This window comes from Lepidochelys kempii, chromosome 3, assembly GCF_965140265.1.
Source record: "Lepidochelys kempii isolate rLepKem1 chromosome 3, rLepKem1.hap2, whole genome shotgun sequence".
NCBI lineage: Eukaryota > Metazoa > Chordata > Testudines > Cheloniidae > Lepidochelys > Lepidochelys kempii.
In genome coordinates, this window is record NC_133258.1 from 106,211,838 (window position 1) to 106,225,959 (window position 14,122).

A 14,122-nucleotide genomic window follows, 5' to 3' on the forward strand; every position below is an offset into this window, starting at 1 on the left:
TGAACTCATATTACTTTTACTCTTAGAATCATAGAATCTCAGGGTTGGAAGGGACCTCACAAGGTCATCTAGTCCAACCCCCTGCTCAAAGCAGGACCAATCCCCAACTAAATCATCCTAGCCAGGGCTTTGTCAAGCCTGACCTTAAAAACTTAAAAACCTCTAAGGAAGGAGATTCCACCACCTCCCTAGGTAATGCATTCCAGCGTTTCACCTCCCTCCTAGTGAAAAAGCTTTTCCTAATATCCAACCTAAACCTCCCCCACTGCAACTTGAGACCATTACTCCTTGTTCTGTCATCTGCTACCACTGAGAACAGTCTAGATCCATCCTCTTTGGAACCCCCTCTCCAGGTAGTTGAAAGCAGCTATCAAATCCCCCCTCATTCTTCTCTTCCGCAAACTAAACAATCCCAGTTCCCTCAGCTTCTCCTCATAAGTCATGTGTTCCAGTCCCCTAATCATTTTTGTTGTCCTCCGCTGGACGCTTTCCAATTTTTTCACATCCTTCTTGTAGTGTGGGGCCCAAAACTGGGCACAGTACTCCAGATGAGGCCTCACCAATGTCGAATAGAGGGGGACGATCACATCCCTCGATCTGTTGGCAATGCCCCTACTTATACAGCCCAAAATGCCATTGGCCTTCTTGGCAACAACGGCACACTGTTAACTAGTATCCAGCTTCTCGTCCACTGTAACCCCTAGATCCTTTTCTGCAGAACTGCTGCCTAGCCATTCGGTCCCTAGTCTGTAGCGGTTTATGGGATTCTTCCGTCCTAAGTGCAGGACTCTGCACTTGTCCTTGTTGAACCTCATCAGATTTCTTTTGGCCCAGTCCTCTAATTTGTCTAGGTCCCTCTGTATCCTATCCCTACCCTCCAGTGTATCTACCTCTCCTCCCAGTTTAGTGTCATCTGCAAACTTGCTGAGGGTGCAATCCATGCCATCCTTCAGATCATTAATGAAGATATTGAACAAAACTGGCCCGAGGACCAACCCTTGGGGCACTCCGCTTGATACCGGCTGCCAACTAGACATGAAGCCATAAATCACTACCCATTGAGCCCGACAATCTAGCCAGCTTTCTATCCACCTTGTAGTCCATTCATCCAGCCCATACTTCTTTAATTTGCTGGCAGGAATACTGTGGGAGACCATGTCAAAAGCTTTGCTAAAGTCAAGGAATAACGAGTCCACTGCTTTCCCCTCATCCACAGAGCCAGTGATCTTGTCATAGAAGGCAATTAGATTAGTCAGGCATGACTTGCCCTTGGTGAATCCATGCTGACTGTTCCTGATCACTTTCCTCTTCTCTAAGTGCTTCAGAATTGATTCCTTGAGGACCTGCTCCATGATTTTTCCAGGGTCTGAGGTAAGGCTGACTGGCCTGTAGTTCCCTGGATCCTCCTTCTTCCTTTCCCTATATTAGCCTTTTTCCAGTCATCTGGGACCTCCCCTGATCGCCATGAGTTTTCAAAGATAATGGCCAATGGCTCTGCAATCACATCCACCAACTCCTTTAGCACTCTCGGATGCAGCGGATGCAGCCCCATGGACTTGTGCTCCTCCAGCTTTTCTAAATAGTCCCGAACCACTTCTTTCTCCACAGAGGGCTGGTCACTTTCTCCCCATGCTGTGCTGCCTAGTACAGTAGTCTGGGAGCTGACTTTGTTCGTGAAGACAGAGGCAAAAAAAGCATTGAGTATATTAGCTTTTTCCACATCCTCTGTCACTAGATTGCCTCCCTCATTCAGTAAGGGGCCCGCACTTTCCCTGACTTTCTTCTTGTTGCTAACATACCTGAAGAAATCCTTCTTGTTACTCTTAACATCTCTTGCTAGCTGCAACTCCAAGTGTGATTTGGCCTTCCTGATTTCACTCCTGCATGCCAGAGCAATATTTTTATATTCCTCCCTGGTCATTTGTCCAATCTTCCACTTCTTGTAAGCTTCTTTTTTGTGTTTAAGATCAGCAAGTATTTCACTGTTAAGCCAAGGTGGTCACCTGCTATATTTACTATTCTTTCTACACATCAGGATGGTTTGTCCCTGTAACCTCAATAAGGTTCTTTAAAATACAGCCAGCTCTCCTGGACTCCTTCCCCACTCATGTTATTCTCCCAGGAGATCTTGCCCATCAGTTCCCTGGGGGAGTCAAAGTCTGCTTTTCTGAAGTCCAGGGTCCGTATTCTGCTGCTCTCCTTTCTTCCCTGTGTCAGGATCCTGAACTCGACCATCTCATGGTCACTCCCTCCCAGGTTCTCATCCACTTTTGCTTCCCCTACTAATTCTTCCCAGTTTGTGAGCAGCAGGTCAAGAAGAGCTCTGCCCCTAGTTGGTTCCTCCAGCACTTGCACCAGGAAATTGTCCCCTACACTTTCCAAAAACTTCCTGGATTGTCTGTGCACCGCTATATTGCTCTCCCAGCAGATATCAGGGTGATTGAAGTCTCCCATGAGAACCAGGGCCTGCAGTCTAGTAACTTCCGTTAGTTGCCAGAAGAAAGCCTCGTCCACCTCATCCCCCTGGTCCGGTGGTCTATAGCAGACTCCCACCACGACATCACCCTTGTTGCTCACACTTCTAAACTTAATCCAGAGACTCTCAGGTTTTTCTGCAGTGTCATACCGGAGCTCTGAGCAGTCATACTGCTCTCTTACATACAATGCAACTCCCATACCTTTTCTGCCCTGCCTGTCCTTCCTGAACAGTTTATATCCATCCATGACAGTACTCCAGTCATGTGAGTTATCCCACCAGTCTCTGTGATTCCAATCACATCATAATTCCTTGATTGTACTAGGTCTTCCAGTTCTCCCTGCTTGTTTCCCAGGCTTCTTGCATTTGTGTATAGGCACTTGAGATAACTCGCTGATTGTCCCTCTTTCTCAGTATGAGGCAGGAGCCTTCCCCTCTCGCGCTCTCCTGCTCGTGCTTCCTCCCGGTATCGCACTTCCCCACTTACCTCAGGGCTTTGGTCTCCTTCCCCCGGTGAACCTAGTTTAAAACCCTCCTCACTAGGTCAGCCAGCCTGCTTGTGCAGATGCTCTTCCCTCTCTTCGTTAGGTGGAGCCCATCTCTGCCTAGCACTCCTCCTTCTTGGAAAACCATCCCATGGTCAAAGAATCCAAAGCTTTCTCTCCGACACCACCTGCGTAGCTCTTAAACTACTCATAATTACAACTTAATTAGTTTTTAAAAGCTCTGTATATTATTATTGAGAAAATGATGCCTAAATTGTCTCCACTCCTTTTAAAAGATCCTTAACACCAGAGTATAATTTCCTATTTAAAAATTATATATACATACACAAACACACACATAAATATCAGTCTCAAAAGAAAGGAAATGGAAAGTTAGGAATGTCAGTCATTCTTAGCTGTGGAGTGTCCATAGTAACACCCACTTCTGAAAGCAGGGATTCCACTAATCTCCAGTGTGTGTTGGTTTGATAGTGCAAAGCCATGCTCAGTTTCTCAGTTTTCTTTTAATCTGTTTTAGGAAGCAAACAGTGCAGGAACCAATACACTGAGAAAATCATTGCCTGAGGAAGTCAGGCTGTCAAATGCGATAGGCTGTTAACTTTTATTGTTTTCTGGTTTTTAGAGAGCTGTTTAAAGTACAAACTTGACCTGCTCTCTGTTTCATCAAAACCCAAGACTTTTGGTTGGTGATGTAATTGGAATTCTTAACAGTGTTTTTCACAAAGATTGGTTTTCCTAAGCACAGTGGATATTAGTAGGCAGGTTTCCAGTGTATGAAATCGCTGATTCCTACAATTTTAAGGGTCACAAATCACAGGCCACCTTGCTGTTTGCGCACTTTTGTGTTACGATAAGCCAGTTTTCACAGAACTGCTGTTTCAGTTACACAAACAAAACTAGATGGATCTCTACCCATCTCGGTCACACCTCTTCTGATTCCTTATCCTTAATATTCTAGAGATGGATCTAAAGCCAACTCCCAGAAATGAACACCCCTGAACTTTGGAGAAGATTCTTTTCCAAACCTTGGTACTTCAGCATATCTCTAAATGTGCATGAGAAAAACGATTTAACAAAAGTTGCATTGAAGTGTTTGCAGCAGGCAGAGTTAAGAGAGAATGAAGACTAGTGTTCCCTGAAATTTTCTCTCTAAAGTGCTGTCCAGTAGCAAGTGCTGCCTATTTTACTACTGCCCTCCATGTTCATCGTACATGATCACGGGTGTCACCAGGCAAATTCCTTGCACAGTGTGGCAAATTTAGTCCACAACATTTTTATGGCTGATTTTTCTTGGTTCTTCATCAGGTCTCTTATCATCCTGCTCCTAAATCAATCAATGTACCTACCTAATTCTTCTTATTTTGTTGGTGCCCACACTGGGCCAAATGTAGCCAATAGAATTACACAGAGGATGAACTAGATCCTGATCCCACAATTAGTTCAGCATGGGAAGATCACTGCGTTCACATGGACCCAGTTTACTTATGTTGAAAATCAGCCCACACTGACTTAAATGGGGCTCTGTATGGGAGAGAGTGCAGAGGTGCTGCCTGCAGGGAGCTCACTGCAGGATCAGGCACTTGGATGGTAGCTATAGGGCCCACTTCTCTCCTGTCTGGGAGCTTGTGTAGTAATTTACACATGTGAAGTGTGGGTATAAAACCCTACCAAATCAGAGTGGTAGTGTTGTCCATCCACTTTGCACTGGTGCTAATAATACATGGAGCAGGGCAAAGGAGAATCAGGCCCCTAGTGGTTTTACAAGCACTCTGAAAAGATGTAAATAATTACACGAGGTGCAAGTAGGGAACAAGCCTGCCACCTATATATTTGTGTCAAAGATACTTTCCTTAGCTTTTCCTATGTTACAAGTGATATTGGCCCCAGGCCTGATATCAGTTCTACCCAGTTACATCCAGAATAGAAAATCAGTGGAGCTACTCTGATGTATATGAGATAAGATTCTGACCTAAACTATGTGCTCAGAATCTTCTTGTGAAAGTTGCTTGTGTGATGAGGGGGCAGGCAAATCTTGAGAAATGAAGAGGAGAGAATACATGGAATTAGAAACAACTGTTCTGGTCCTTGGTAAATAAGCTTATACCTATAGTATAAAAAAATAATGTTTAGTCTTCTTTAAACAGGACTAGGAATAGTAGGAAATATGCAAATTTAATAAGGAGAAAATCCTTTTTCAGCTGCAGTAGATGTTAATTCTTTATCATGGCTGTAGCCTCACAGCTGGTTGGCAAAATCCATGTCTTCAATTCGGCTGCACTTTACCAAAAGGTTTGGTACATATTTCATTTAAACTGCCAATGTTCTGCCTCATCAACTCTCCATCTCTTTTCAGTTCTCCTCTGAAAATATATCTTTTGGTCCTTGCCCTTTAGTTTTTCTTCTTCTTCGGCTATGATTTATTATTTAACCCTGAAAAGTGTTTTGAGACACAGTTTGTATAAAAGACTTTATACAGAATAAAGTCGGAGCATATTGCATTGCACATCTTGTTTATTGCTTCAGGTATAGATTATTTTTTCTCACATAAGTCAACAAATACTATACTAACCATCTCAGCATACTTCCTAAATAACATGTCCAGCTTCTCTTCTGGTGTACTCAGTTTGCTCAAGCTTTGCATCAGCAGTGTGGCTTCCTTCCCTTAAAAAAAAGAAACAGAGGATTGAGACAGCAGTTAGTATATGGTATGCTGTTAGGAAATAGGCTGTTTGATGTGTTAATCTAAAAGAATCAGTTTGAAATGAAACCTCTTGGTATGAGAGGAATAATTTTCACCTTGTTTGTTTTTGTTTTTTTTAAAGAAAGACATGAACAGAGCCTGCTGATCACAAACATTTCTAGAACTTGATCCCATTCTAGAACTTGGTCCTGAACAGTTTTCTCGCTATAGGTGTAGATTTTTCAAAAGCACACTTAGGTGCATAAATTCCATTGAAAGTCGATGGGAGTTAATTGCCTTTGAAAATCTGCTGGGATCCTAGTTTTCTATAATACAAAAACCAAAATTCTCCAATAAGAAACTATAAAAATCTGCATTTTTCTAGAATTAAAATGAAAAGCTGAACTTTAGTTTTCCTAGCAACAATATATATAGGTATCAGTTAAACACAATGTTTTATTGATGTATTTACAACGTTTAAGAGTTTGAAGCCTACCAGTGCCATCAATCATTATAATAAAATAAAATTAATAGAATGATCCAGTCAGTGTTTCTTTACTGTTGTCGATTGCCCTGCTGTTTCAGCCTCTTGTTTTCATTTCTTTTCATTGATTGCTTAGCGCTTTCCATGTGTCCTACAATTATCTGCCTTTTAACATAATATACAGCCGTGCTGCATAAAGTTCAGAAGAGCCCATTACCATCCACATGAAATTTGTCCTTGCCAAACTCAGTGACATGATTTAGGGTGATTTTTAATGTTTTTGGCATCCTTTCTTACCCACGTCTGGAAGCTGAAGTGAAATTTGAGATGCACTAAAGCACGAACCCCCTATACGCAACGGAGTAACCTTTATTCCCGGAAGCAGTTTATTGGAGTACGTTTAGCTGTGTAAATTTAAAGCACATTCAAAAATCAACCACCAGGTGGGGAGGTTGCACGCATTGAATAAATGACATTGGTATTTTCAATAAAATTTAGTTAATAGTTAATATATTTTTTATTTTTTCACAAACTTTAAAACCTAAAGATCCTCCTGTAAAAACCCAAATTCTGCATTTTTCTGCATTTTTTTCCATGGCAAACGAATTTCTAGGATCCCTGCTCATGAACAATTTTTATTCAATACTTTTTAGTAAAGTGATTGGGTTATATGCACAGTACTACCCTAGAGATTTCTGGGCCAGAGTCTTTGTATGGTGCAAAAGGGCTGGATTCTGGCTGTAACATATAAGAATTCCCTCAGCAGGTGGATACTCTTAGCTGGTGCTGTGTCATCCTCTTTGCCTAGTATAGGGGGCATGCTGGTGCTGGGAAAGCTCATGCTGGGGGTCTGCTGAAGTGCGGGAGGGACAGGGTAGGATTGTATGCCATTATGCTGATCATCTGTGACCACATGCCATTAGCATAGATGGAAGCAGCCCCCAGGCTACTCTATCGAGGACCAGTGCAGACTTGCCCATGCATTCAGGTAGCCACATCTGGCTCCCTGACCCCATGTGGAATCTCGGATGCAAGAGAGAATCTAGCCCTATATCTTTAATGCACTGTACATACATTGCCAGACTTAAACCCACACCCACCTTTGAGGTGGACAACTAAATACTTTATACCCACCTTTGTAACACCAATATTCTGGTACTGTTTGGGGACAATTTTGACCATTGGTATAAATTAGAGCAGCATTAGTGCTGCTCTAATTTACATCCAGCCTGCAAAAGGTCCCTTCGGGGCTGTGTGCAGTTGAGCATAGTTGGAGCATAGTATGCTGTGGTCATGGCCCCTTCTGTTCCCACAGTACTCTTCCTATTCCAAAGGCTGCGAGGGGAGCTAATTTACCAGCTTTACACCAGCTGGACATCTTTTTAACTCCGGGTGTACTCCCTGTAGGAAAAGTCCACTGTTTTGGCCCTCATACACCACGATAGCAGCCATGACCCTTTGCGTGCAAATTAGGTGCAAGTGGACAACTCTGATCTGATCTTTACACTCACTTTGCACAGGTATTCTCAATCTCATGTGCCTGCAGTCAGAACCGGCAATCGCATTCTTTATTGGTTGTGTTGATGGTTTTGTTATGGACTGACATTGGATTTGAATTCCTGGGAAGCTCAGAGACTTGAGGACAAGCTATGTCTCTATGAGCTGAGGGTGGATGGGTATGTCTATGATATGCTGGCTAAATTGTTATGTGATTATACTGCTCTCTAGTGGCTGGCCCACAGAAATCTGAAAGCCATGATAGTAGGAAGAACTAGCAGAGACTTTTGTTTAGCTCAAATAATAGAACCCTGTGTCTTGGAACTGAGGATCCTGATTTCTATGCCCAGGGAGTTGTCTGCATATATGTAATACATGGATTTGTTACATATTTTTGCATCAATTCCAAAAGCTTATTGGGTAAAACATCACACAGAAATCTGCATGCCTTGCAGTTTGACTTTGCAACTGGTTCTGCAATTTTTCTCATGACCAATCCTCATAGTGTTGCAACAAACACTTTGTCATTATTATTGATAAGCTATTTCAAAGAAGTTGGGGAGGAGAGATTTGTTGAAGTATAAGCTAATGATCAGATTTTCCTTTTCTGAAGGTACACCTAATAGGAGAGGGAGATTTTTGGTAGCCCAGAGCGCAGTAACATGCCTGGACCACTGCCTGCAGCTGGAATATCAATTATTATGCTCATTGCTGAAAACAGCTAGAAAGGCTGTTTCTGAGACCTTAGCACAACTAACTGACCAGAAGGGCAGAGGGAAGTGAGTGACCACGAGAAGTAAAGATGGCCCTGTGCCATCCTGACTTGAGCTTTTTGCTGAAGCAAGACGGAAAGTCTGGCAATAGTTAACTATGGTTATGTGAAATACAGCTGGTTAACTGTTGGAAAATTCCCTGCCTGACAAGCTGGAGAACTCCACACTTCTGCTCAACAGGTTTTTTGATGAACAAGCCATGGTAATACTAACAAACTGGGTATAAAAAAAGGAAACAATCTGAGCTCAGTGGACACTTGTTCACTTGGGATACTTTGGACATTTCTCGGACACCTCTCAAGTTCCCCTGCAGATGGAAGGTGGGCCACTGGAAGTCTACAGATATCCACTGAAGACCTTCAACCCTCAATCTGGGGTTAATTTGGGGTGCTCTGCTAACCTGTGTAAGTGCTGGAGACTAAATAAAGTAGAAGCTTTGAGTGAAAGCACTTTTGTTTGCCTGCTTGCATCAACAATCTATCGGCCAGACGTTCTGTGTCCTCACTGATTTATTGCCTGCCACTGCCTCGCAAAGAGTAAAGTTACCGAGAACTTTGGATTCAGCAAAACCCTGGGTAACACCTCTCACCCCAGCATATTCTCCAACCCACAACTTCCAAACTGCATTGACTAGGAGAAAAAAGTGCTAGTTGGGTGGCACAATATTGTATAATATTCTCCTGAGTGTCTGTGCCATTAAAAGGCTCAACATCTGATGCAGCCTAAACTTATTTCTTGGATAATTATGTAAAACATATGTAACTAGATAAAGTTTGCAACAACAGTCACACTTCTCCACACGTAACCAGAAAATTCTTACTATCAATGACCAATAGAGATTTAATGTGGGACTCAACATAGATCAGAGTGTTTCTTTTTTCTGTTTTAAGCAATGACTCATAGAAGGGCTGCATTTCAGTTACATAAATACTTACCTAGCCCTTTCAGGATTTTCTTTTCCAGTTTTTGCTCCTTATTTATGCTGGATTCCTTTGCTCCTGAGGCATCCCCGGTAGCTATCTGCTCTTTCTCGCTCTCGTCATTTGCATCGTCATAGTCTCCATCCTCGTTATTGAATGATTCTCCCTTCTCAGGCCTGTCAGTTCCTTTAGCAGCTCTCTCTTTCTCCACTAGACTAGCAGCAGACCCATAGGTTTTAATAATGTCCTCCAGCTGTCGGCTCAGCTCTTCAGATATGTCACAAACTGTTGTTTCAGGCTGAACACTTGTTTCATTCTCCGGGGGCTGGGGTTTGGGAGAGGATTTCTCACAGTCTTGTTTCTCAAGGCCATTCTGATTAGGTGATGTTGAAGTGCCATTTGCAGGAGCGAGTGCTTGGTGTTCAGGTTTGAGATCAGTGGACTGGTTATTCTCCATACTTGGTGTAGTACCTAGTAGCACACAAATGTAAGTTTAACATTAACAAATTAATGTAGCCATCTAATAGTACACAAATATCACACAACACACTAGTGGTTTTGTCTAGGTTACAGGGGAATGTGTTTTTCTGTTACTTGATAAATATGTCATGTAAAAAACTTTAGTATCTGAGGCAATTTATCCCCAGTGAAAAAAGCAAATTTTGTACATTAAAAATGGAAAATGCCCACATAAAACTAACATTAAAAAAAAATCCTTATCCCCATTGCCAGTGATACCACAGACGATTAAACCAGATATTATCTAATTTACTGTGCTTTCTGAGTGTACTGTATGCCACTTGTTTTACTACTTGCATTTTTTTCCCAGCTGACTGCGGCAGCTTCACTTTACACCAGAGGTTCCCAAACTGTGGGGTGCCCCTCTGAGGGTGGGGCAAGGAGGAACATTCGGGATGGTGCAGCGGGGCCCAGGCCATCCCGCAAGGGGGGGCAGGGAGGGAGCGCCACCCATCCCTGCTCCCAGCTCTGTTCTGGCCCCGCCCCTGGCCTTGGCCCCCGACCACAGCCCAGCTGTGGCTCCATACCCAGCTCCGCTTCCGGCCCTGGCCCCACCCCCAGCCTTGGGCCCTGGCCATGGCTCCATTCCTGGCTCCGGGGTGGGGTGGGGGACACGCACAGGATTAAGGGGGTGGGGGCATGATCCTGAAAAGTTAGGGGACCATTGCTTTAGACTTTAATCAGTTTCACTTTCTAGTTCAGACTCATTGTGGCACAATGTGTCATACCTTCAGTTAGCAACATAGAAGAGAAATATTTAAATCTAAAACTGCTATGTAACTGTACAGCATCTAGTACGGTGGGGCCCATCAGCACTACCACAATAAACCAAATAATTAACAACAAAATAAACTTCTGCAAAACACTATTCTCATATTTAATTAGTACTGCTAACTGTGTGCTTGGCACTGTACAAAACATATAAAAAGACAGAATCCCAGCATCATAACATTATTTCATGATGCTTCACTGGTTATGCAAGAGATGAATCTGGTACACTATGTGTTCTCCTCCTCCTTGTAAAGCTAAACAAATAAAACCCATAATAGTTCTCATCCACAGTCACTAGTTAAATTATGCTGTGCGTTAATCCTCCTTTATGTTCCCCAAACCCTGAGGTCTGGACTTTGCGTGAAGGCTGCTCTAACTTAAACAAGAGCCTGGGACCATTCTAGCAACAGGGGTCACTGGGGCATAAAGATGTCTTGACCACACCCTGAAGGCTGGGGTCCTGGAGGGGGTGTGGTGTAAGAGCTAATACTTTGGGTCCATGCCATTCAGACATACAGTTTAAACAAGGGAAATCCTCAGGGAATAGGTTGAGTTGACTTTACTGCTACTTTGCACTCCTGAAGTGGTGCAAACCGGTAGGATTAGATCCCAGAATTGGTTCCTGATACTAGAACTAGTTCACACTGCCCTTGGATTTCTCTCTTTCAGTCTTGTCATATGTCTTATTTGTTGTTGTCCCCTTTAGTGATAGCACAGGTCACACATCTGGTAAAACATAAAGCCCCAGAGTGTCTAGTAAATAAGAATTCTTTGTCTGCTTTTAATCCAATATGTAAGATCAATGCTGTCTTATCCTGGAAAGATGAGCTTGCTTTCACAATAAATAGGGCCCTATCAAATTCACGGTTCATTTTGTTCAATTTCATGGCCCCAGGTCTTAAAATTGATCAGTTTCATGATTTCAGATGTTTACATCTGAAATTTCAGGGTGTTGTAACCATGGGGGTCCTAATTCAAAAGAGGATTGGGGTGGGGGCAAAACTGTTGTAGGGGGGTTGCTGGATTGCCATATTAACTTCTGTGCTGCAGTTGCAGAGTTTCCTGCAGCTCGAGGAGGCTCCCAGAGGTGGAGGTAGGTCCGATCTCCCCAGTGCTGCAGGGAATGCCCCAACTGGGGGCTCCTAGCTGCTACTCAGGGCCAGTGGTGGATTAACGCATGGGCCCATGGAGCCCATATCCAGGGGCCCCAGACAACTTGAAAAATGGGTGCCCCAGCTCTGGCAGGAGCCACGGGGTGGAAGCCCTGAGCCCAGGCAGGAGGGGGAATGGGAGCCCCAAACCATGGCAGGAGCTGCAGGCGGTGGCAGCAACCCCCAGCCTGTGTGCCCTGACCCTGGGCAGGAGCTGTGGGGGGGTGGCAGCCCCGAGCCCTGGCAGGAGCCTGGGTGGCCCCAGCCTTGGTAGGAGCTGTGCTGGTGTGGGGGGGGGGGGGCAGATTGTCGGGCTCAATGGGTAGTGATCAATGGCTCCATGTCTAGTTGGCTGCCGGTATCAAGTGGAGTGCCCCAAAGGTTGGTCCTCGGGCCAGTTTTGTTCAATATCTTCATTAATGATCTGGAGGATGGTGTGGATTGCACCCTTAGCAAGGTTTGCAGATGACACTAAACTGGGAGGAGAGGTAGATATGCTGGAGGGTAGGGATAGGATACAGAGGGCCCTAGACAAATTAGAGGATTGGGCCAAAAGAAATCTGATGAGGTTCAACAAGGACAAATGCAGAGTCCTGCACTTAGGACGGAAGAATCCCATAAACTGCTACAGACTAGGGACCGAATGGCTAGGCAGCAGTTCTGCAGAAAAGGACCTAGGGGTTACAGTGGACAAGAAGCTGGATATGAGTCAACAGTGTGCCATTGTTGCCAAGAAGGCCAATGGCATTTTGGGCTGTATAAGTAGGGGCATTGCCAGCAGATCAAGGGATGTGATCGTTCCCCTCTATTCGACATTGGTGAGGCCTCATCTGGAGTACTGTGCCCAGTTTTGGGCCCCACACTACAAGAAGGATGTGGAAAAATTGGAAAACGTCCAGCGGAGGGCAACAAAAATGATTAGGGGACTGGAACACGTGACTTATGAGGAGAGGCTGAGGGAACTGGGATTGTTTAGTCTGTGGAAGAGAAGAATGAGAGGGGTTTGATAGCTGCTTTCAGCTACCTGAGAGGGGGTTCCAAAGAGGATGGATCTAGACTGGTCTCAGTGGTAGCTGATGACAGAACGAGGAGTAATGGTCTCAAGTTGCAGTGGGGGAGGTTTAGGTTGGATATTAGGAAAAACTTTTTCACTGAGAGGGTGGTGAAACACTGGAATGCATTACCTAGGGAGGTGGTGGAATCTCCTTCCTTAGAAGTTTTTAAGGTCAGGCTTGACAAAGCCCTGGCTGGGATGATTTAATTGGGGATTGGTCCTGCTTTGAGCAGGGGGTTGGACTAGATGACCTCCTGAGGTCCCTTCCAACCCTGATATTCTATGATTCTATGTTGCCTGTGCAAAGACGGCAGTGCCTGGTCCTACGGACAATGCTATCATATCATATCATATCTCTGCTGCTTTGTCGCTACTGTAGTCAGTACCCCTGTGTGAAATTAGTTTAAAATGTTACCATTCTGATTTGATAGCATTTTGTGCCTAATTTACTTAGGAAAATTAGGCCCAGCATAAGTGATTTATCCAAACAATTCCTGTTCGCATTAATATATTTGTCTAGCCTAGAGTTTGTGGTCCTATTTTAACTTGAGTCCATCGATTGCCAATTATTCAAGTTGACTGCCATGATTATAAATGCTAGTCTGGATGCTCTACAAATGTTTGTTCCAGAATACAAACATTTGTGAAGTGTTTAGACTAGCATTTACAATTGTGGTCATTAATTTGAATTAATTGGCAATAAATGAACTAGAGTTAAAACAGGACCACAAACTCTAATCTAGGCAAACCCAGTGTGAAATTCATAACTAACATTCTATAACATATAACCTTAAATGTGCTACAGTTGCTCAATGGTACCACACGTTAGGTCATATCTGGTTATAACAGACACATGAATATGTTAATATTACCCCTTGAAATATCTGTTCCACCTGGTGTTCAGCTGTGATACTCTGAGTATCGTTTCCAGGCCTGAAGAAGAGCTCTGCGTAAGCTTGGAAGCTTGTCTCTCTCACCCACACAAGTTGGTCCAATATAAGATATTACCTCACCCACCTTGTCATTCCCTGCAGAGTAACCTGGCATTGCATCAGGAATCCTTCTTCATCAGGCCATAAAGCAGTTATAGAATCACTCTGGGTGGAATCCACAACAGGATTTAGGCATTGCAATGCTGAGAGTCACAGTGCTTAGAAAATCACATGAACAACAGGCGATCCACAAAGTCAAGTTAGGTGTCTGGACTTGGCTCCAATACAGTGAATGGGGAGAGATAGGTGCCTAAGAATGGGATTCACAAAAGCTAGCATGCTAAGAGAGGAGCTGCCTA

The 14,122-nt window shown here is 43.8% G+C and overlaps 1 protein-coding gene across 1 annotated transcript in view; it reads right to left on the bottom strand.

Moving 5' to 3' along the window:
* The window catches only part of TXLNB (taxilin beta), a 53,809-nt gene extending 44,016 nt beyond the window's left edge, over positions 1-9,793 (bottom strand). The window contains exons 1-2 of the mRNA XM_073335218.1: positions 9,352-9,793; positions 5,552-5,643 (exon numbers count right to left, since the gene is read on the bottom strand). Coding sequence (XP_073191319.1) covers positions 5,552-5,643; positions 9,352-9,793 — 534 coding nt within the window. The remainder of the gene's footprint in view (positions 1-5,551; positions 5,644-9,351) is intronic.
* Positions 9,794-14,122: the final 4,329 nt, after the last annotated feature.